This window comes from Barbus barbus (assembly GCF_936440315.1).
Source record: "Barbus barbus genome assembly, chromosome: 11".
Taxonomy (NCBI): domain Eukaryota; kingdom Metazoa; phylum Chordata; class Actinopteri; order Cypriniformes; family Cyprinidae; genus Barbus; species Barbus barbus.
The window spans coordinates 13,586,262-13,610,125 of NC_136739.1; the positions used below are offsets into that span (position 1 = coordinate 13,586,262).

Below are 23,864 nucleotides of genomic sequence, written 5' to 3' on the forward strand. Positions count from 1 at the left end.
ATATAAGGCAAGGTTCAAAAAGAAATGATTGATTCAGTCAGTGTGGAAGAATGAATGAATGAATGATGCATTTATATAGCGCATTTATTGTGTATTGTCGTACACCCAAAGCGCTTTACAATCATGTGGGGGTCTCTCCTCAACCACCACCAGTGTGCAGCATCCACTTGGATGATGTGACGGCAGCCACAGTACAACGGCGCCAGTGCGCTCACCACACACCAGCTACAGGTGGAGAGGAGAGAGTGATAGAGCCAATCAAGTGTATGGGGATTACTAGGAGGCCATGATTGATAAGGGCCAGTGGAGGGAATTTGGCCAGTTACACCCCTACTCTTTACGAGAAGTGCCATGGGATTTTTAGTGACCACAGAGTCAGGACCTCGGTTTAACATCTCATCCGAAAGACGGTGCTTTTTACAGTATAGTGTCCCCGTCACTATACTGGGGTGTTAGGACCCACACAGACCACAGGGTGAGCACCCCCTGCTGGCCTCACTAACACCTCTTCCAACAGCAACCTAGTTTTCCCAAGAGGTCTCCCATCTCCCCGTACTGACCAGGCTCAACCCTGCTTAGCTTCAGTGGGCAACCAGTCTTGGGCTGCAGGGTGATATGGCTGTGGATAGAACTTGACTGGTCTGCAGAAAGCCAAGTCCTGATCCCAGCTGAACACCTCTGGTGTGACTTTAAATGCAGACCTTGAGCCAAAAACTCATCACCAAACACCAATTACTACATGCACTATAAGGACAAAAGTGTTGGGACACCCCCTTCTTTAGAACAGAACAAGGCACTTCCAAAACTGTGGCAACAAAGATGGAAACATAATTCATGTATTTCCATCTCTGTTGCAACAGTTTTGGATGTGTCTAAAATGACAGTACCCTTATGTACAAGTCATTGGTGTTTGGTGATGAGTTGTTTCCACCAGCGCGGCAATTTTTTTTCATCACTAAATCGATGGATGTCTACAATATAAAAATAAGGAGAAACCCAAAACAGGCCCGAGGCCCGGCTCGCGTCTGAACTATGACGTGAAAATTGTCCAGAAGCCCGGCCCTAAAGGCGTAAAAATGCAGGGCTCTACTCCATCCCCCGCCGGAAAAGTTTACATTTGCAGTATGGGAATACTTTGGATATAAAAAAAAAAAAAAAAACACGAACGTGGAGTTGTCCTTGAGGACGAATCCAATTTGCTAAAAATGTGGACGCAAAGTGGCTGCAAAAGCAGCCAATACATCCAACATGTTCGCTCATATTCGCGGACATCATCCCTCCGTACAGATAAAGGTATGTCGCATTTATAACAAGTTATAAGGCTGTATAATTTCCGTGATGCAGAGGGAATCCCGGTGCAGTCGTGAACATGGGTTTTATTTGAGAAAAACCATTGTCAAATACACTAAACTCAAAGGTCTGCTACAACCCGTCAAAATAAAAGTTCAATTTAACTCTAAGTCCTGACAGAAATAAATTAGCATTGTACAAAGCACTTAAAAGTTATGACAACAATAATAATATTCTTTATAATTAATTTAAACATTATTTTTAAGGAATATCATGTTTCCATGTTTTAACTTAGAATACCTCTGTTGTGCAGCACTTTGCCAAAAATAAAAGTTGTTAAATTTTCATTTGATATTTTAAAACATTAATTTAAATGTTAAAGTGTGATATAGATATACATAAGGCTTATGGGTTTTTGTTTTTTTCCTCAGAAGGGAAGCTTACTTTCATTAAAATAATTTCAAGTTTGTTGCAATAAAGGATTTGTTCACTCAAATAACTTGTTTTTATTCTTTTAAGAGTTAAATTGTTAAAACAAATTAAATTGTCTATTGTTACTGATAAGAATTATTGTATAATATATACCGTGAAACGGTGATATTTTCTGAGACGATTATCATACAGTGAAAATCTCATACCGTTACAACCCTATTTACCACTAGGTGCTGCTTTTGGAGCGGTAAAAATAGCGGTTTCCCTGGTAATGCTATACAAAGCAGCACTGTGCTCACAAACTCTGCTTTATCAGGCAGAAATGAAAATGAAATCGACCAATCACAGCAAATTAGTGTCACACAAAGGAGGGTTTTGGAAAAATTAATCTGTGAGCGAATCCTTTGGGAGTCGTTGAGCAAATAAGGTAAAATTAAATGCATATAATAAGAAAATGAAAGTTTTTTTTTACATTGCATGCATGTCAACCTGTTGTTGGGGACTCCCAAAACTAAAATATGAACCTTTCATAACCCATATAATAGAAGCACTTTAAAGTCCTATACTGGCAGTTTTAGGGTGCTTTCACACCTGCCTCATTTAGTTCGGTTGAATCGCACTAGAGTTCGTTTTCCCTCTTGGTGCGGTTCGTTTGGGCAGGTGAGAAAGCAGCAATCGCACTTGGGTGCGCACCAGAAGCAGACCAAACAAGCGTACCGAGACGCTTTCAAACGAACCCTGGAGCGGTTCGTTTGTGGTGAGAAAGCAATCCGACCCAATGGACCAACGAACCAAGCGGTATCATAATTCATAACGGAAAATATGTTACATAAAAAGCAGCAGTCAGTGTCTTTTGTGTCTAGCAGTCAGAAAAGCGCTATAAATGTAACAAATTATTGTGAATGCAAGTGAGAATTTGTGAGAAACTTTAATTTTGTTAGTGAGCGTATTTGTTTTTGCAGTTGAAAACCAAAGAGCACCTCTTCATATTAAAATGTTGTGTAATTAATTACTCTTACAAGAATGCTGTCCTGACGAAGCCTCGATTCCAGCTGGCTGTAACTGCATTTTATTTATATATATATATATATATATATATATGTATGTGTGTGTGTGTGTGTGTGTGTGAAAGTATAATTATATATAGATAGATATATTAGAGAGGAATGACAGCTACATTCGTTTTGTTTGCCAGGACAGCTATAAAGCATAAGCCCGCGGAGCAAACTTGTCAATCCATCTTGATGAATGACGCAGAGGAACGTAAACAAGTGAACTCTGACCAATAAGAGGACAGCTTTACTCACATGTGACTTGCATAAACACATTTTGGTACGCTTTGCAATGCTGCCGTGTGAAAGCGAACCGAACCAAGAAGAAAATGCAACAATGTAACAAATTAATCCCTGTTTCGGAAAAAAAGCAAACGATCTACAGGTCTGAAAGCACCCTTAGTTTACTCAAAACTTTTTATCCAGCATACTTTAGGCCATTTGTGGCATTTATTTTTATTATTACTTATTTTATAAATCATGTTCTACCATTTAATCTCAAAATGCTCTCAAGTTATAGGTTTAATTGTTGAATGTACTGAAAAAAAACAGAAGAAACCCAGATAGAACCAAACAGATGAAGATTTAAAAAAATAAATAAAAATGCTGCAAGGATGGAACTGGGAGCCCCAGATGTGACAATTACATACCTGGCCAGCTCCATGAACACCAGGTGCTCCCGCAGAGACACCATTGGCGTTTTCTTCAGATCCACTAACAGCGAGTCTCCGTCCTCACCGAACACCTGCATGTCCACAGCCTCAGATCCCAGCAGGCTCCTCATCTCGTCAGCTGCCTCTAAACTCCACCCTCTCACCTGATAAAAACAAACAGGTCTTGCCAGTTATTGATTGTGCCTAGTAACAAGTGATGCTAAAATTCTTCATATTCTCTAATAACATCTATAAATACAAAACTAGATCAGAAACAAATTCTTTATGCACCACTAGATGGCAGCTAAATGCCTGAATATTTCTCATGAATAAATACAGAAGTTTGAACATCTATTTTGGTGCACTCAGCTGCAAAAATAATACAGTAAATACAGAGTAAATCATCTCCACAACTTATACCAAGTCTGCAGGAATAATATCTTTAAGGGTGCATTTGATAGCCAGAGGAGCCCAGCCATTCATTTCAGCCAGAGTAGCAGCATCAGGTCTCCGCAGACACTCATTCAACATGCTTAAACCTCCATCACTGAAGATGCACAAAGAGAAAACATGCATACAGTGAATGAGGGAATTTGCAGTCAGATGCAATGAGCAGATTTACTTAAGATACATGAGCACGCAAAATATTATGCACACAACTAAGAAATAAAGAGAGCATCTCGGTCTTTTAAGTGTTTACATATGTATACAATATTTATTTCTCACCTTGGAATTGAAATGCCCTTGGAGAAGCCAAAGTCCTGGAAGTAGACACACAGACGGGAGACTTCTGATGCAAGGCAGTTGGTTGACACTCTGGAAACACTCTTTCTGAAAGAGCTCAGTCACTGTTACCCTACACCACATATCCTCCTTCCAATAGATAAAGAGCATAGAGCCTGTGCACAGAGATACAAACAATCAGATAGCCACATCTCAAAGTTTATCTTTTGATCTTCTTTAGAAATCATTGTCTGTAAGTTTACTTATGCTCATTCATTTTCTATGATGTGCATAGGAGACATTAACAATAATAATAAAAAAAAGTCTTACTGACCCCAAACTTCCAATTGTTAGTTTTAGTCAATAACTAAATAAATTAATATTGATGAGTGATGAAATTTCAGTCAAATAAGAGACCATCATTAACATGCATACTACATAAACAAACAAACATACACTTTCATTACTGAGCTCTTATCTTGTTCTGAGAATATTAAGGGAATCAGATCTTAAAGAAAAGATGAGACTACATACCAGTTCAGAGTCAAACAAGTGGAAAGTGTCTGTACCCCTTCAGCATTCTCCTGTGTGGACGGCTGCGGATGACGGTGGGCTCTTAAACCTTTGAGATTTACACCTGTCTCCAGATTGCCTGCTGACAGTAACCTTTATTTTCCAATTTCAATTTTAACTTATTGAACAATGTTTCATTAAAAAAAACGTTCTAGAGTCTTATGTTTAAAAATATACTGCTTTTTAAGACAAACTGTATGTTGCTGAATACCCTTTCTTTGTGTTCATCCGTGCTGTATAGATGAGGCCAATGATTCTGCTGTCCACCTCCAAACCATCAACTCCTTCCTCAATTCTGGTGTCCATCTATATTAAAACAAACAAAAGACTCCATCATCATCTTCATCAACAGCGATCTGAATAATCCCATTTCACAGGAGAGGTTAATAAAGACTAATAGGACTGCAAACTAGGGCTGTCGTGCTTGGCGATTTTAGTCGACTAGTCGATTTTTAAAAATCATCGACTTAATTTTGCTCGCGTCGACTAACCGGCAAAATACCGGAAGTGGTGCATTTCAGGGACGACAATCCATAAAACACATTATTAGACATTATTTTCCCAGGCTACATGATATATTAAACCAATTTAAAAATCATAACTAAGCATAATTGAGAATTCAATAACGCTATGATTTAATTAACTAATTATGTGATGCAATTATAATACAGCATGCGCTTTAATTATTTACATGCGTGTAGGTTAAGTAACTTAAGTGCGACACACAGTGACTCCATTCACAGTATTTCTGTTACAGAAATCAGTGTTATCATTTACATGTGTGGAGCGTCTCAAACTCCATCTCTGCATGTTGTTGTGAGTTTGGGTTTATTATAACATTCATCTGGGAACGCAATGTGCGATTTCAAAATAAAAGCTCAAACCCTCACTCTGAGTTTACACGTTTTGATGCCCACATATTCATTTAATTACAGTCCAATCAGAAGTTCCCTTTTTTAATTGAGAGGCGATTTCTGAGATGTTCGCCTTTTCGTGTCAAAATAATATTTTTGTTATCGCTATTTGTGTTATTGTTAGACTCGTAGATTTTTTTACTTTAATTTTAGATTGAGCCATATCACCTCGAAATTACTGACAAATTACAATTCAAACTTTATTATAAATTAAGAAAGATAAAAGGTTTTTGTGCTTTTGTCTAAATTACTGGTGTATCTGTCCTCTAACAATTGCTATTTATTAGGAGTTTTCAACTTCTATTTTACAACGCTGTAAAATTCAACATAGATTAAGTAAAATAGTATAAATTCACAATAACAGCCTGCATATCAGTGATAAAACCCACAATCAGCTATTGGAAATGGTTAAGTGTGTGTGTGTGTGTGTGTGTGTGTGTGTGCATGTTTATGAGGACACAAATTTGTATAATGACATGGGTATGACAGAGGTATTACAATATGAAGGTGGTTTATGAGGACACTGCCTATGTCCCCGTAATTCAAAAGGCTTAAAAAACATACTAAATGGTGTTTTTTTGAAAATCTAAACATGTACAAAGTCTCCTGTGAGGGCTAAGTTTAGGTGTAGGGTTGGTGTAGGGCAATAGCACACACAGTTTGTTCAGTATAAAAACCATTGCGCCTATGGAGAGTCCCCATAAACCACAAAAACCAACATGTGTGTGTGTGTGTACCTACGACTTTGTACCCAAAAGTGAGGTAAACCTGACAAAATCTCCAAAAACCTCCCTTTGGGGACGTCCTCATTTGTAAAACGGGTTTAAAAATAAACTAAACAAAGTTTTTTTGAAATTGTAAAAATGCAGAAAGTCTCCTGTGAGGGCTAAGTTTAGGTGTAGGGTAGGTGTAGGGCAATAGCACACACAGTTTGTACAGTATAAAAACCATTACGCCTATGGGATGTCCCCATTTAGATAGCTAAGTAAACGTGTGTGTGTGTGTGTGTGTGTGTTTCATGAATGTACAGACGTATTTTAGGGATTGAGAAAAAAGATCCCAGCTCCATCCCCCATCACCACTAGGCTGTTTCAAGATCCAGGTTGAGTTCATCGTGTGATATTTTCTGCACAACAAAAAGGTCAATGAGCAGAGGCCCTATGGCAATCATGTCTGGCTGTAAAAGAGCACAAAAAAACAAAAAACAAAACCTCTGACCTCATTCAAGCTATACATTTTATAAGTACAGTGCATGCAAACCCATCTTGTTTACATGTATGTGTGTGTAAACAAGCACAATAAATATTATATGCACATATATATTGCATCAATATTATATTAGCTGTTACTGGATACGTGCTCTCCAGTTTTGGAAGATAACAATATGTTGCATTCTTTGTGTACTTGACTTACATTTGTGACAGCTTAGTCACATTCAAACTGATACGGCACGTTAGGAAATGTTATAGCGGTAAATTGCAACAAAACAGTCACAGTACAACCTGACACATACAAGTAGGAATACCTTTTAACCTAGACCTACCCTTTTATTATACTAACAGATATATGAAATTAATAACAGGCATATGAAATTCTCTACATTCCCATCTCTTCTTTATCTTTCATTCCTGACAACTCCCTCTTTTTCTTTGTTCTTTCTGCCTGATTCCATATTTACTTTATGCATTCTAGGAATTATTGAAATATGTTACATGTGAATGTCTGCTGATATCAAAAGAATGTTTTGATGATAAATGTGAATGACTGGCACCAACAGGAAGGGAACTTTTCAAAACAATGATACTAGAGAATAGGACTTTAACCCATTAATGTTAATGCTGCTCATTAATCTAATTTTGTAGATTAGATCTGTGTCCTTTTAAAAATTTTGACATTTTACGTTTATTTTTCTTTTTGTGCAGACAGACTTGCTAAATGCAGCTATATGAACTGTGGCTGGACAAAATCAGTATACAAAATGGACAATCTGATAGAGTACAGTGAGGAAAGTATGATTATAGTTTGAGCAACCGTCAATCAAACTGGCTATCTGGTGAGAAAATAGGCTTAAGCTTGTCTGACCATTTACTCATCCCAGTAAGGAGGGGGCAAACTGGGGATAAACTGGCCTAAGGAATTATTATAGCTAAATACTAAATAGATTCTTCTCGAAATATTTGTCAAAATGTCTTATTTCCAAAGACAAACAGATATAATCAAAGAAAGTTGTTTCAGAAGGTATAAACATTCTCTCCTCTGTCAAAACTAGCCATATGTTGAATACACACAGACAATATCCCATTATGTACTGAGACCCCGCCTCCTAAATCCTCCCCCTGCTGCTCAGAGACACAGACATAATCTTACATCTTTCAGAGAGGAAAGACAAACACATTGTTCAAAGTGTGGACAATCAAAGTGTGGAGCTTGCAAGGAGGACAGGATAACTGAACACACCCCTGGATTTTGTATTTCTACCACACTGAAACAAAAAAGAAGCAGAGCAGCGAAATGAGGATTACCCAGAGGCAGATGATGATATGGAAGCATTGATCTGATCAGTCCTCTAAATCACCTACACAGTCTTTTTACCTGGGTTTTAACCATGGGACCACTATATGAGGCAGGATGGCAGAAGAGAAGCCGAACCAAAAGTTGTGGGGAATACCTTTACTCCAACGTAAGTAACAGAATACAAACATAAGAATCTATACCAATAAAAGTAGCCAATGTTAAGTATTCCATTTTCATAGCAATAACATGCCATGCTTTTTCTTCCATTAAGCATAATGGCACTGTTTTGTTTTGTTAACATCACATAATTTGACCAGATTCAACAGAAAAACAGCATGCCTGGTGCACAGCTATGATTTTCCATAGCTTCATCATTCAAAGCTCCATTATGAAGATTAATAAAACAAATTCCGTAAAATAATTAAAAAGTAGATTTCAAATAAAAGCAAAAGGAGATTAGTGAAATAAAATAATCTAGAGTAGAAAGTGTAAAATAATAAAATGAGTAATAAAATGAGTGCAATGTTGAAAAAGGCACATAAAAATAGCTCAGATTAGGACAGCACAACTCTGCATCAATATAAGAGAATACTGAATCATTTATAAACACAGCGGTACTGTGATTTTGCTGTGTTGATGCTGCCAACACTTTGAACTTCATAAATTAAGTTGGCAACAAAATCATCATCATCATCATAATAGAATAAAATAATAATATCAATAATAATTTAAAATATTTTTAATACCAAAGCCATAGCCTTGTGGGTAGCGGTCCAATATACTGTGCAACAGTACCTCTGGTGACCCAAGTTTGAGTCCTTACCTGTCCTGCTCTCCTCTGCTCTCCTCTCTCAGTGCTTCCTGTCTCTCCTGATGCTATCAAAATAAAGGCAAAATGAAAAAAATAAAAAATACAACTTTAAAAAGAATAACAATAATAATAACCATAACTTTTATAGAAGTATTAATAACAATAAAAAGTAAATTAGTTAATCTAGAAAAAACCTGAAAACCTATTTAAAGGAGGAGAGTAAAGGTTTTACAACAAATGCAATATCATCAACCATAACCATACTGTATATATAATCTTAAATGTATAATAAAAATGAAAAACAGTAAAAGTAAATAAATCAATTTAGAAAATAACTTATATATATATATATATATATATATATATATATATATATAAGGAGGAGAGTAAAGGTTTTAAAACAAACGCAATATCATCAACACGTGTAAATATACATTGTGCTACACATTAATTGATTAAGCTTAATGAACTTCTTCCAATATAAAACTGAACAAATAAACAAATGGCAACAGATGATAATTGTGCTGTCAAACCAAATATCAGCATTGCTGTGATCATATGTGTTTTTTTATGTGATGCTGATTATCTCTTATTCTCATTTATTATTTTACATTATTCTCTGTTATTTTTACTCTAGAAGTCTTTCTCTCAACGCAGACAGTCGGCACCTTCTGTTATTCTCAGCAAAGCCCTTACAAAGTCAAAACCTGTCACCAGGTATGATTTTTGAAAACTAAAACTGTGTGTATAATGATGCATTCTGTAAAAAAATATACTGTATATCAGACTGCGTGGCCATTCGATTATTTTACAGTCTCAAGGAGACTTTGTTTCTCACTTCTGGCACAATGTCACAGCCAGTGCATGCAAGAGGCTTTTGAATATATTTGCATTTCACTGAAAGGAGAGAATGAAGAGATGCTGCAGAACCAGCCTGTGTGTGGTCTCACAACCAGCATCTGCACATGTTTGAGCACGTGAAAGAGTGACACAGAGAAACAAAGTTGTCTGCTGTCAGACAGGCTGACTGAAGAGTATGTGTACTTTCTGAAATCTACCTTTTGCCTGATGTTCAGCTGTAACACTGGAGCTAATTTATCAATGGAGCACGTGAAAGAGTGCTCAAGTCAGAAGCTTTGATTAATTACAGACTGACTGATTGGACGTGTTTTCATATGCAAAGTTGCAAACATTTAAGGGAAGATGCCTAGGGGAAATTGTGTATTTTGTATATGTTTTCTAATGTTGTCCTCTCAAGTACTGTCTCTTTTTCTCTCATGTGTGTGTCAGGGATTTGCCATCTCAGATTAGCCAGGACATTTTTGCCCTGATCCAGTCTCTGCTCAGCCCAACCAGGATGCTCATTTGCCAAGGCAGTGTGGTGCTGCAGACAGGCCTGCAGACCCAGGAGAGAGTCCTCATCCTCTTCAATGATCTTCTCATCATCACCAAGGCCAAGTATGCACTGAGGAGAATTAAAATACATAAAAGTCATCCAAATGATAAAATGCACAAACATTCAGAAATTTGGGGTCGGAGAGATGTTTTAATGTTTTTGAAAAAAAGTCTGATATGCTCAACAAGGCTGCATTTATTGGATCAGTAAACTAATACAGTTGAAATAGTACTACATTTCAAACTAACTGTTTCCTATTTTAATATATTTAAAAAGTAATTTATTCCTGTGATGGCAAAGATGAATTTTCAGCAGTCAATTAGTGCAATCTTCAGTGTCACATGATCCTTTGAAATCCTTCTAATGTGTTAGTGTGGTGCTCAAAAACCTTTCTTATTATCAGTGCTGACAACAGTTGTGCTGCTTAATATTTTTGTGCAAACTGAGTTTTTGCAGGATATTTCTATGCATAGAGAGTTCAAATGTTCAACATTTATGTGAAATATAAATATTATGTCGTAAATGTCTTTGTTGTCACTTTTAATTAATTTAATGTGCCCTTGCTGAATAAAAGTATCCAATATAACGATGCCAAATGCGTATAGAGCTGCAAAGTTAAAGTGCTAAGATGGTATAGTTCTATTCATTTGGTCTTGGAATAATTTGAGATGTTTTTTTTCTTCAGGTCAGTAATGCAGGTGAAGCAGAAGAAGTGTGTGCGTGTTAGTGAGATGTGGACGGCCAACTGTGTGGATGAGGTGTGTGAGGCCAGTACTGCTTCAGAGAGGAGCTTCGTCATGGGCTGGCCAACTTACAACTGTGTGGCTACTTTTAGGTACACACACATACACAGTTACAATATATAGCCAATCTAAGCGGACCCATTGATTTTCTTCTATTTTTATTTATTTATTTTTGTGTGTGTGTGTGTGCACAGCACTTCAGAAGAGAAAGACAGGTGGCTGTCTCTCATTGAAAGGTTAGTTCTTCTACTGTCACAGTAAACACAGTAAAGAAATAAATCCTCTTACCTAAATTTCTGTTCTCCCTCTTTTCAATTAGTTGTATACAAGATGAAAAAAAGAGTGATGATCCAAAGATGATTCCACTCAAGATATTTGCTAAGGATGTTGGGAACTGTGCCTATGTGAGAACTGATAGTTTTGTGATTATAAAATGATGTACTGTAGCTTTGATGTGTAGATGAATGTGAATTTTCTTATATCTCTATAGGCAAAGACTCTTTTTATCAGCAACACAGACTGCACCTCTGACGTCATTAGCACAGCACTGCAACAGTTTGGTCTTTCGGTATGTTAAAACTGCACAACCACTAACTAACTAACTATAATAAATGAATGAATGAATATTATTACTTTTTTTTTTTTTAACTGATTGATTGCTTTTGTCTTTGTTCACAGGGTGGAATAAAAGATTACCAGTTGTGGGTGTGTTCAAAACAAGATGAAACTCCATACCCTTTAATTGGTAAGAGCTTATCAGTAATTCTCACATTATCAAAGTACTGTGGTATTAGTATTTGATACTTTCCCTGCACAGTAGCTTTTTTAAAGGGACTTTTGCTCCAACAGGTCACGAGTTTCCTTACAGCATCAAGATGAGCCACATTCGCCTGCTGCAGCAAGAGGCAGTGACATCGTCCTACAGCCAGATGATGCTTTTGCCAATTGACGCTCACTGTCAGTTCTTCCTGAGGCCCAGTCAAATAAGCAGCACCTTCACAGGTGAGACATGCCTATTTTTGGAATAAGTCTGAATATTAAGCCATATATTCTACAAATACATACTTTATAGAAACGATATGGTTTGAGAACAACCTGTTTCCCAACCCATTTTTTCTGGCACTCAAATTTCACCAATCCCTCCACCCCAACAACTAACACACATACACAAGTTGCCTCTTTTTAATCTTGTTTGCCTCGTTTACACACATTTCTCCTAGCAGAACAGAAAAGCAAGAGGAGGAGGATGTCTCTTATTAGCTGGGCTTTTAAACGAGGCTTCAGCACTGAACAGACCGTCCAATCCAAATCTCCTGGCCAAACCATTACAGCAGCTTCTGGTCTTCTGTTTGGTCGGCCACTCAGTGATGTGATAAAAGACAATACCCTGCCATCACCCATTGTGGTATGTACTGAAGGCAATTTTTAGGCAATTATAAAGATAATCCCTACGGTATTACTTATCAAACTTTATCACAATGAGAAAGACTGACGGAAACTGAAACGCTGTATAACTTTTTTGCATAATATTCAGCATTATTAAATGTCGAAAAACACTCAAATATTTGTATTCCTTTATGAAAAAGATTTAATAAACCTAATATGTTTAAAAAAAAATATGATAACATCCATGTACAATAATAGTATTACAATAAAACCACCTGTTTTTTGCTTTTTAAAGGACATGCTGAAGTGTTTGTGCAGTGAGGGGGCCATGACGCGAGGAATATTCCGGCGCTCTGCTGGAGTGAAGGCCTGCCGAGAATTTAAGGAAAAACTGGATTCTGGTCACTATGAAGAGCCACTGAGTGGAGAACCTGTACTTGTTACCGCTTCAGTGTTCAAGGTAGATACTTATGGATATTATTTTCACAGTAATGTTTAAAAAGCTTGATTTATTTGATTAAAAATACAGTAATATTGAGAAATAACACTTTTATATTTTAATATATTTTAAAATGTAATTTATTCCAAAGCTGAATTTTCAGCAGCCATTACTTCAGTCTTCATTGTCACATTATAACCCTTCATAAATCATTCTGTTTTTGTAAAATTATAAATGTCTTTACTGTCACACTTTTAATTTAATGCATCCTTGCTGAATAAAAAAACAACAAATAAAAACTTTGATCCTAAACTATTGAACGGTAGTGTAAGTCAAGAATAAACAAATTGATTGTATCATGACGACTCTCTGTTCTCATATCTGTGTTTTTGATTGATAGGAATTCTTACGCAATATACCGGGCAGCCTATTATGTGAGGATCTCTATGAGCAATGGCTCCAAGCAGTGGAGCAGGATGGTGAAAGAAATGGACAAATGACGGAGAGAAAACTGCTACAGGAAGTTCAGAGGTAAAATCCCAGTAACACTCTGATTAGATTATCAGGTTTTGTAATGCTAGTAAAGAAGGATAAAACCTTGATAATGATGGATCAAGGCAGTGATATTACTGCACACCTTAAGCAGATTTAGCTTTAGTAGCCAATTTCCTTTAGCTTTATGAGTTATATAATCATGATGACAGTTATGACTTGGATGAGTTGATTCTGCCCACATTCACAGGCTTGTTCAGCTTTTACCTAAAGAAAATCTCCTGCTGCTGAGACACATGATAGCGATGCTGCACCACATACAGCTCAATGCTGAACACAATCAGATGACCTCTTATAACCTGGCTGTGTGTATAGCACCTAGCTGTCTGTGGAATTGCAAACTACAATCTCATGAAAAAGACGCCAAAAAGGTAAGTGCACATGCACAATTTATTATTACCAGATTATTATGCTGAGTGCATGAGTATCAGATGAAGTAATTATAGTTATTGCTCTCTAAAAAACATGAAAATGCCAGTAGGTATGGAAATATAATAGACAGGAAAGGAAATTTAAATGACAATTTTCAATGTAATCTGTACACAGGTGTGTGTCCTTGTGCGTGTCTTGATTGACAACTGCTGTGCGTTGTTTGGGGATGAAATTATAACCCTCTTAAAGGATTTGACTGAAGACAATAGAAGCAACTGCAGATCAGGTTACTATAAATACAAACATAATTCACTACCACATATTGTAAACACCAATACAAAACAACACTGTATAATATTTTGTCAGACTGAACAATGTGCTTTATCTAATTAAACCGCTCGACTATAAATAAATATGACAATCAACTTGGAAAAAAAATCACCCTTGTAAATGTTATTCATTTATTAATTTATTGTTATTCTACTTTTAGTAATTTTAGTACTTCAGTTTACACTTTTTTTCATTTCAGTTAGCTGCCAAGGCAAAATTTAGAATATTAATTTTTCAATTTACAAAAATTATTTTAATACTATTTTATACAATAACAACACTGTCTTTTCCTAAAAGGACCTGAAGACCTCAGATTAGTTTAACAGTATGTAACTTCATAAAGTAACAATGGCACATTTTCACACAATTTCTTTCACTATGTTTTCAATGATTTACAGTCTATATATTTCTTTTTTCTTCCTGCCTCTAGTTGGGTCCCTGCAGCAGATGTCAGATTCAGGTTATGAAAGTCTAAAGAATGAGGTGAATACTGACACCGAGGACATTTCTATGGCTTGTCCTGTTAAAGACAGTCGTAGTATGGACTCACTCATGTCACTGAGTGATTGTGACCTCGATTGTCCAGAAAACGACCTGCCGTCTTCCAGCACATTGGCACAAATCAGAAATTGTACACCCGCGGTGCGTCAGCTCCGATCATTTAAATTACACAGGCACTCTATGTCCACCATTGCTTTGACTTCTCATGAGCAGGAAGTAACCCTAGAAAGTGGAAAATATGACGAGTTTAAGAGACCTGATGAGGTCAATGATAATGTGTTTTTGGAACAAAGTTTTCAACAACTGAATTTTATGAGAGAAAAACAAACTCTACCAACCTCCAAAGTATCATCGCCAGTAACTTCACCAACACGCTCATCTGTGAGTTCAACAAACAGTCCATTTTCTCTGTCCAACTGTAAGACCCTTCATTCTCCTCAGGACTCTCCAGCCAAGGGACAATCTGATTTGCTTGCTCAAAATGGCACAGATTACCAACACTCAAACAGCTTGCCCATTGAGAAATCCTCTCCACCAAATCATCAGAGGAACGTCACTGATATTGAAGGGGGTTTACAGCCTAAAGTGCCCAAAAATCATCCTCCTGATCAGCAGACCTTACAAAGGCTCAACAGAAAACAATTCTCACGGACTCCCACTCAAACGCCTTTACATAAAGGAAAAGGCTTTTTCTACAAGGGGCCTGGGAGCCCCACACACAGCTCTTTAGGGGACCTCAAGGTTTCCCCTGACCCTCAGACCATCAGACTCAGGACTGAAAAAGAGGTCAAGCTATCACAGAGTGTGTTTTATGGACAGAGCTGCAAGTTGACGGAACACAAAGTCAGGGGACAGAATGCAGGTTTGAAGTCTGTCAAACTCTCAGGGCAGCAGTTGAGGTTTAAAGCACTTGATTTGCACCCCTCTTCTGGAAAAATAGTCAGGGACTACTTTATGGATGCTTCTCCTCTCAGAGAGAAGCAGACTATTGGCAGAGGCCAAAGGCTCAGCTGTTGCAGTAGCAGCCAGTGGATTGTGTGAAGGCAATGGGAAGTCATTTCAAAAACTGCACATAAACACTGGGACTTCATTTATGACAGTAATCTGCAGTTTCTTATAATTAACAATTACATGCTCCATATTACAGTATGATACATTTTTTTAGGAATAGTTATTTTATTAATACTTGCAGTTTGAGCTTGGTAATGCCTTTTTGTAAATATGCATGAGTATTACAAAAATATGCATGAAATTTTATTGTATTTACAATTCAGTTTTCAATGCGTTTCTGCTTATGCAAGTCAAACTGAAGCATTTAAAAACAGCACACACACTTCACATACTCTCACATTCCCCAAATCTCCTTTTCATGATTACATACAGTAGGGATATATTACCCATTTTTGTTTGTTGATCCTAAAACTTAATTCATATTTTGATTCTGTAAGTTAAATGCCACCATTTTGAAGTCCAAGCAGATTTCATTTTAAGATGATTTGTGTGCATTGTAAATGCCTTTTTTCTTTTTTTTTTTTAAATGAAGCCAAACCTTTTTGTAAATATATACAAAACTGTTTGACAGAAAAAAATTTATGTTTTATTGCACTTTAAAAAATGCATTTTAATACACTTCTACAGTATTTAATTTGAATTTTCATCATGTTTTGAACCAGAAATCTTATTAAAACTAGTAATCCCACTTGTGTGTGCCCTAGTTTATTTTATCACGTGTTCATTCTTGAAAACATATTTTGGCTGAATAAATCACATTCCCACTGTGCTCATGTCAACATTTTTAACACATCAATATAACTTTAATAAATCATATGTACATGCTTGAGGATGATGTTCCAGCTTTCAAATACAAAAAATAAACAAATGAAGCAACTTAAAAAGTTGAACATCATATTTATTGCAATAAATCAGTTACAGTTATTTCTGCATTCAAAATGTATAACAAGATGCTCCCACCTCTCATTGTAACAAAGAATTGTAGAATCTGCACAATTAAAAAAATACAATCACCAAAATTATAAAAACTACTTACGGCAGCATGTAAATAATATTAAACGATAAATGTTATCATTTAAATGTTCTATTAAAATAGTGCATATTAAAATACCGGTTAAAGATATCTCTATAATGCAGAGTTTTACAGCTGGGCTTTATTTTATAGATTATACTTTGGGTGGGGCTGTGGAGGACTCTTTTTCACTGTCAACTCGAGCATCAGATATCACCTCTGGCACACGCAGAATCATCCCATCCAGATCCTTCCTCAAACACACCTGACAGCCCAGACGAGATCTGAAAGATGTACATGCAAAACAGAAATGAGAAGATTTTCCATGAATATTCATATCAAGCCAAATCATGAACTGCTAAAACAGAAAATGAAAAAGACGTGCACGTTGTAATGTACATGCGCCTTTTAAAGGGATAGTTCACCCAAAAATGAAAATTCTGTCATTAGTTATTTACCCTCAAGTTGTTCCAAACCCCTAAGACTTTTGTTTATTACAGTTGAACCACTGGAGTAACATGGACTACTTCTATGATGCTTTCGCTACCTTTCTGGGCCTTCAAAGTTAAAGTCAATGGAGGGACAGAAACCTCTCAGATTTTAATTTAAATATCATCAGCCGTGTTCCGAGGATGAATGAAAGACTTGGGGGATTGGAACTACTTGAGGGCGAGTAATTAATGACAGAATTTTCATTTTTGGATGAACTATCCCTTTAAGGTGAAGTCAGTAATTCTATGGCAAGTGTTGAATCCATATGGAAGTGGGTTTCAAACACAAACAGATAATTCTGCCTCGGCCAATGTTACAGTTATGGGCTGGTCAGGATGCTAGTGAGCTACAGGGTTTACATTTACCGGGGAATCAAACTATGAATGGCTTACTAATTGACCGTTCGCAAAGAGCTTGATTGACAGGCGATCTGACAAATCAGAACGCAGAGATTATGTGCCGTCGAAGGTATTCTATAGTCTTTGGACAGGTCTCCAATAGAAATACATGTTAAAACGGGGTCAAAAAAGATCGACTGAATTGAAACTCTCAATATAAATATGTGCAGAGGGTTAAGCTGTGCTGTTGCTGGTTGCCACGGCAACAGTAATAAGCTAAGGTAAATGTGTTAAATAATTAGCGAAGGTGTTAAATAATAAAATATGTTAAAACGTGTTCCCTTATCATTCTGTGGACAAAATGCTGTGAATTTCACCCCGATCGGGAGCTGTATGCACATATGCGCTCATCTGTTTTCAATGCAGCTAACCCTTGCATCGCTTCATGCCATCTTCCCACTCATTAAACTATGACCGGTCCTTTACTGCAAAAAGACGGTCACTGCGATACTCTAAAGTGATGAAACTATGGCGCTATGTGCTTTTTTAAAACCATTTTCATAGGTTTCACGTTATATTGTCAGCTCGGAAAACATGTAAATGCGCATGCCCAGTAGCCGCAGCAAATAAGACAGGAGAGTAGCTTAACTTCGGTGGACGTAAACTTAAACTCGTAACGTAAACTTGTTCCGCTGTTGAAATAAAACGGTTTCTGATGTTTATTTCTAGGGGTATAAGAAAATATCGATACACGTATCGCGATATTTTGTTTGGCGATACAGTATCGATTCTCCAAAACGGAATATCGATATTAAAAAAAATAAATAAAAATCATACAAGATTCATGGCAGTTGTTCAATTTTGAGTTCATATCCCGACCACTAGTCTTCATCTCTGAACTTAAACAGTGACAGGAAATACTAGCATCAGGGCACTCCACTAACGTTAGTGTTAATATAGTTCGCTGCCAGTAATGGAGGATGAAAGAATTGTTCCAGTTCTCGTTTCGATGTACAAAGCTGAAGTGTGGCACCATTTGGGGTTTAGTGGTAATGTCTGCCCCGGGACCGTGACGCGAGCGTAACCTCGGTTCTGCCGCTTGCCGCGTCCCGTGTTGAAGAGTCTTTGCGCGGCGGGCGGTATAGTCGCCGTGCAGCTGCAGCTTTTTCTCGTAATTCGGGGCGTTTTTTGCAGTTGGGATGATTCCACGCGGAACATAAATACAAACTGAAAAACCTGTGAAATCCAAGTTAAAAAGTTCTGAGAATGTTTAACATCTGTATTTATTTGATTGTTTTACAATGGTTTTGTTTTCTTTAGGAATCCTGCAAGCACTTCATTTTTCACTGATATTAAGCAGATGTCATTTTTTGTTCAGATCAAATGTTATGACATTGCATGTCACAATTGTAAACTTAAACTGTGAACCTTTAAATTAGAGTCTATAAATATACATTTTTATAAAATACATTTTATACATTTAACTAAGTAATCATGCAAGCACTTGAATATTTCCCCCTTTACTCGTGCTGCACAAAAAGTGGTTCAATGTTGAATGTTATAGGGACTGATTATCGCAAACGCAGATCCCAGTGTGTTCTGCAGTGTGTTCTGGTTAAACTATTTTTATTCATTTATTTTTTGCTAAGGTTTGCATATGGTGGTGTGTTCTTAATGACAGCTTTCCTAAAAAAATATATATCCTATTCCTAAAATAAGAAATATCCCAATATATCGCCTTGCTTACAGTATCGCAATATATCGTATCACAACCCCTGTATCGTGATACGCATCGTATCGCCAGATTCTTGCCAATACACAGCCCTATTTATTTCGTGCTTTAAGTAAATATGAAAAGATGATCAGTTCATGTGTTTGAACTGAGACAATACAGCGATCTGTCACGACACATTGGAGAGCCACAAAACGATATTTATTGTTTGAATTTCTTTAAAAATTACAATTTAAAAGTGGAGGTTCCTGGGACCTTGTTTCATAGTAACCTGCTCGGTCTTCTCTGTCGGTGTTTTGTCAGTTTTCTCTTTGCTCTGTGATGTATGTTTCACTGTGTGAGAACGTGTTTGTAGTGTGAGAGCGGCATTATTTTTCGGTCATGGCAACAGTAACTAAGGTTGGACGGGTTTTGCGAACGGTCAATTGTTGTCTCTGCATACATAGAACAGAAATGTGTATTTAAACATCAAAAAAGACACTTTCTTCATGTTTAAACAAAAAAACATCAACAGCTATTGCATGGCTTCTGAAGACAATTTTAAAATGATCTCCTATTGTTGAGTGATTTGGTTCACTCACGTGTCTGTAAGCCCATAAGCCAGGTCCAGCATGTCCATTTCCTCGTCAGAAACAGCTCCAAGCTTCTTATAAACGGCCTCCTCGAAAATAAGGTGGCACGTAGAGCAGGCCAAAGTTCCCTCACATGCACCTAGTTCAACAACCCAAAACAGATGCACAAAAATATTAGCCTGCAAGCTAGTAATGCCATGACAAGCATTCAAATATTTCTCTAGCTGTTCACCTCGTTTTACCTTTGGATTACATATACTGCATGTTTTTACTTTTTATAGTGTGTAAAGGAAAAAAAATGTATAGTTGTCTGAACAAATAAAACTTGCATTTTTACACCATGTACAATATTTTTAAATAACTTACCAAATCCATCAATATCTAGATCATGGTTAACAACAACATCGAGTAGTGATTCTCCAGTTAAATCTTTCACCGTAATCCTTTTTCCATCTCGATTCAAAAAGTGAACCGTCACCTTCTCCTCGGCACTGCACAGAGACATTTTAAAGACTTAAATTACAAAGCTTGCATCAACATCATCGCTATATGAAAAACCTAGAACAATGATTTGTTGTATCCTTAAGCACCTTTTGCTGAAAACTTTGGCTAAACCTCTTGTTGTTGTTAATCAGGCCATTGATTTTAACAAGCCAAGGGATTTCCCTTGAAATGTAGATCCCTGAAAAACGATAGTTTCATAGTTTTATCCCATTTCATTCAGACTTTCCCTGACATAACTCGGTTTTTTATTTTCAGGAAATTTTAAACAACAGCTAGCTTCTGTGCTGAATGGAATAATGAGTAGTAATCTACAGTTCAATACACAACTACAACGATATCCTGAGCATGAATTCACCTAAGCTCTAGTAAAACCCTCCTGAGAAAAGACGATTTATTCATGGAAGCTTAAACATGGAGAGAGCATGGAGGAGCTTTAGGTGCAGTGGTCTCCAGTAGGCAAAAGATGATATTTTGAAAAAGGTTTGCTTATTTTGCCCATATACAGTACTACATTTTGGAGTAATACAGAAGTCCTTTGAGGTCATTTTAATACAATCAGCAAACATTTGAGATAAAAAAACGCAACAAAAACAAAAAAACTAAATTGCATTTGCATGCAATGAGAGAGAGACCCACTAGACATGCAAGTACTGGTCAGATTTTCTGAAAGAAGTGAAACTATACTCAACAGTAATACTTGATATATTACAACTTAACTTAAAATTACTATTTTACATTATTATATTCCATTATCAACTTTGAATACAGTTGCTTTCTAATCCCTAACTTTTGAACAATAGTGTAGGTATGTTAGTAATAGTATGTCAGCAGTCAGGTACAGTCATGGCCAAAAATATTGGCACTCTTGGTAAATATGATCAAAGGAGGCTGTGAAAATTAATCTGCACTGTTAATCCTTTTCATCTTTTATTTTAAAAGTTAACAAATCGAACCTTTCATTGGATAATAAGAATTTAAAATGGGGGAAAATATCATTATGAATACACAAATACACTCTAATTCACATTGGCCACAATTAACGGCAGCCTTTTATTCAATACTTTTTGAAAACTCCATTTTCCAGTTTAACAGCTCTAAATTTTCTCCTTTAATACCTGATGAGGTTAGAGAACACCTGACAAGAGATCAGAGACCATTCCTTCATCCAGAATCACTCCAGATCCTTCAGATTGCCAGCTCCATATTGGTGCTGCTTCTCTTCAGTTCGCCCCACTTATTTTCTACAGGGTTCAGGTCAGAGGACAGGAATGGCCATAGCAGAAGCTTGCTTTTGTTTGACAATTTTAATTTTTTTAATTTAATTTTTTAAGGTTTCTGACCCCGAGACTATTTTCCGCAATTCTCCAGCTGTGGTCCTTGGAGAGTCTTTAGCCACTCAAACTCTCCTTCTCACCGTGCATTAGGACGACACAGACAAACGTCCTCTTCCAGGCAGTTTCGCAACATTTTCTGTTGATTGGAAATTCTTAATTATTGCCATGATGGTGGAAATGGGAATTTTCACTGCTCTATGTCTTTTCTTAAAGTCACTTCACTAATTTGTGAAGCTAAATTATCTTTTGCTGCACATCAGAAATATATTCTTTGGGTTTTCTCATTGTGATGGATAATTAAGGTAATTTGGGCTTTGTTTTCCCTCCTATTTATATTTCTGTGAAACAGGAAGCCATGGCTGGATAATTTCATTTTCATAATCACCCTGGAGTGCTCAAAATTGTGAATATGAATGGGAATATACTTCGGAGATATTTTACTCATAATCATTTCTAGGGGTGCCAATAATTGTGTCCAACATGTATTTGAGAAAATCATTTATTTCATAATGACATTTCCCCCCCATTTTAAATTCTTATTATCCAATGAAAGGTTAGATGTGAATTTTTTAAATAAAAGAGCAAAAGGATTAACAATGCAGATTAATTTTCACAGCCTTCTTTACCAAGGATGTCGATATTTTTGGCCATGACTGTGTATAGCAATGCCCTGAACAACGGTCAAGATTGGGAAATATTTGACAACTCAATGTCAAATTTAGCCATTCAGATCAAGTACTGCAGAGGTTTGGTGTGTGTGCGTATAAAATAACCTTGAGGAAGCTTCAGTTATCAATGTATCAACCATAACAATAGTCACATTCTTAGTCACCAGGCATAGATCCAAAGATAAAAAATTAGATGAAGACAGATAACATAAAATAATGAGGAACACATTATTACACAATACACACACACACACACACACACACACACACACACAAAATATATTTGTAACCCAATAGCCTTGACCCACAAAAAGAAACCTACAACAACACAGCTAACCAACATATTCAACCTATAGCACAACTGAAAGTACAGTAAGCCCAAAAAACAGTTGTACACTTAAGGCACACAAAATATCAAACCATGTGTCAATGCTAGATTATGCTAGCAGATTCGATCATTTAGAATTTATCTGAACCGTGATTTTAATGACTTTGACCCAACAGATCTCAATGTATGAAATCAGTTCTCCTCACGTTCACAAATATGTCCTTAAAGACTACCACAATTGTAGTTCATCACATAAATTATGAACATGACCCGCTAACATTTGACAACCATTGCATTTTCAACATTATGTCTATTGTTTTATCATGTGAAGGAAACCATGTTTTGACAGAAGCGCTTAAAACAACAAAAAAAAATCTATTCGTTTTGTCATTTTGTTATCTAACTATGGTAACCTATTGACGTTACGTATTTTATGTAAGCCACACTTTTGGGGACATTACATCATCACCACATCACTGCTGACAAAATTGCTGATATGGATAAGTGTTAACGACTCAATACTATTAAAAAGAGAGTTTCTTACCTTAGTGAATGAGCTGTGTTTATTCCTCTGCTGTGTGTCACGCACTGAGGAAACGCTCTGGTTTGACTGAATGTCTGCAGCGCCGCTTTACGCATCACAGCCGCTCGCTGGAGAAACACTCTCAATGCACATGCAGACATTGTGATGTTTTGTTGATAGACTGCTAAAGAACTAACTACCACCGTTGCATGTGTATTGGAGTTAAACTTTCGACTCTTTATAGCTGGCGGAAATACCGCTGTTCAGTCGTGACGTCAATTTGTAGGCCAACCCGGAAATAATTCGTCCTGCGGGTTTTAACAGCGATTTGGGATTATTGTGTTTTTTTTTTTCATATTTTGTTTTACATTACATACAGTTATACCAGTCTCTCTCTGTGCTTGCATATTTTCTTTATATGAGACTGCGACAGTACATGTTACTAACAGTGGGAGCCTGCTTATTAATACAATTACTTTGATCTGTATTTGCAAATATGACATTATTTCTCAGTAAAGAACAAAACAGACCAATATTTAAATATCTTAATTGAACAATGACCAACATTTAAAAATCTTTAAATCTCGTAATTGTCATAACAGTAAGTCTTTTAAGCTTTGAAACAATGCGTATTGTGAAAATAGCAATACAAATACATTTGACTTGACT

General features: G+C 36.6%; 2 protein-coding genes across 3 annotated transcripts; one reads left to right on the plus strand and one right to left on the minus strand.

The window, feature by feature from the left end:
* The first annotated feature begins 7,990 nt into the window (after positions 1 to 7,990).
* On the plus strand, positions 7,991 to 16,571 carry LOC306876800 (rho GTPase-activating protein 20-like). Its single transcript, XM_079428210.1, has 15 exons — positions 7,991 to 8,317; positions 9,600 to 9,679; positions 10,253 to 10,420; positions 11,044 to 11,193; positions 11,296 to 11,337; positions 11,421 to 11,505; positions 11,592 to 11,669; positions 11,780 to 11,846; positions 11,951 to 12,103; positions 12,325 to 12,506; positions 12,783 to 12,947; positions 13,327 to 13,457; positions 13,669 to 13,849; positions 14,025 to 14,136; positions 14,611 to 16,571. Exons 1-15 carry the CDS (start codon positions 8,243 to 8,245, stop codon positions 15,720 to 15,722), a joined length of 2,781 nt encoding a protein of 926 aa, XP_079284336.1. The 5' UTR covers positions 7,991 to 8,242; the 3' UTR covers positions 15,723 to 16,571.
* On the minus strand, positions 16,465 to 23,489 carry LOC306876801 (adrenodoxin-like). Of its 2 annotated transcripts, XR_013784854.1 has the most exons (5): positions 23,217 to 23,489; positions 20,205 to 20,329; positions 19,848 to 19,977; positions 16,804 to 16,988; positions 16,572 to 16,680 (listed from the first exon to the last, which is right to left on the minus strand). XR_013784854.1 is itself a non-coding variant. In XM_079428211.1 (4 exons), the coding sequence occupies exons 1-4, from the start codon at positions 23,354 to 23,356 to the stop codon at positions 16,859 to 16,861; spliced, it is 525 nt and encodes a 174-aa protein (XP_079284337.1). In that variant the 5' UTR covers positions 23,357 to 23,484; the 3' UTR covers positions 16,465 to 16,858. The 2 variants fall into 2 exon arrangements, 1 of the variants encoding a protein (XP_079284337.1); XM_079428211.1 differs by having other exon boundaries at positions 16,465 to 16,988; positions 23,217 to 23,484.
* Between the last annotated feature and the right edge of the window lie 375 nt (positions 23,490 to 23,864).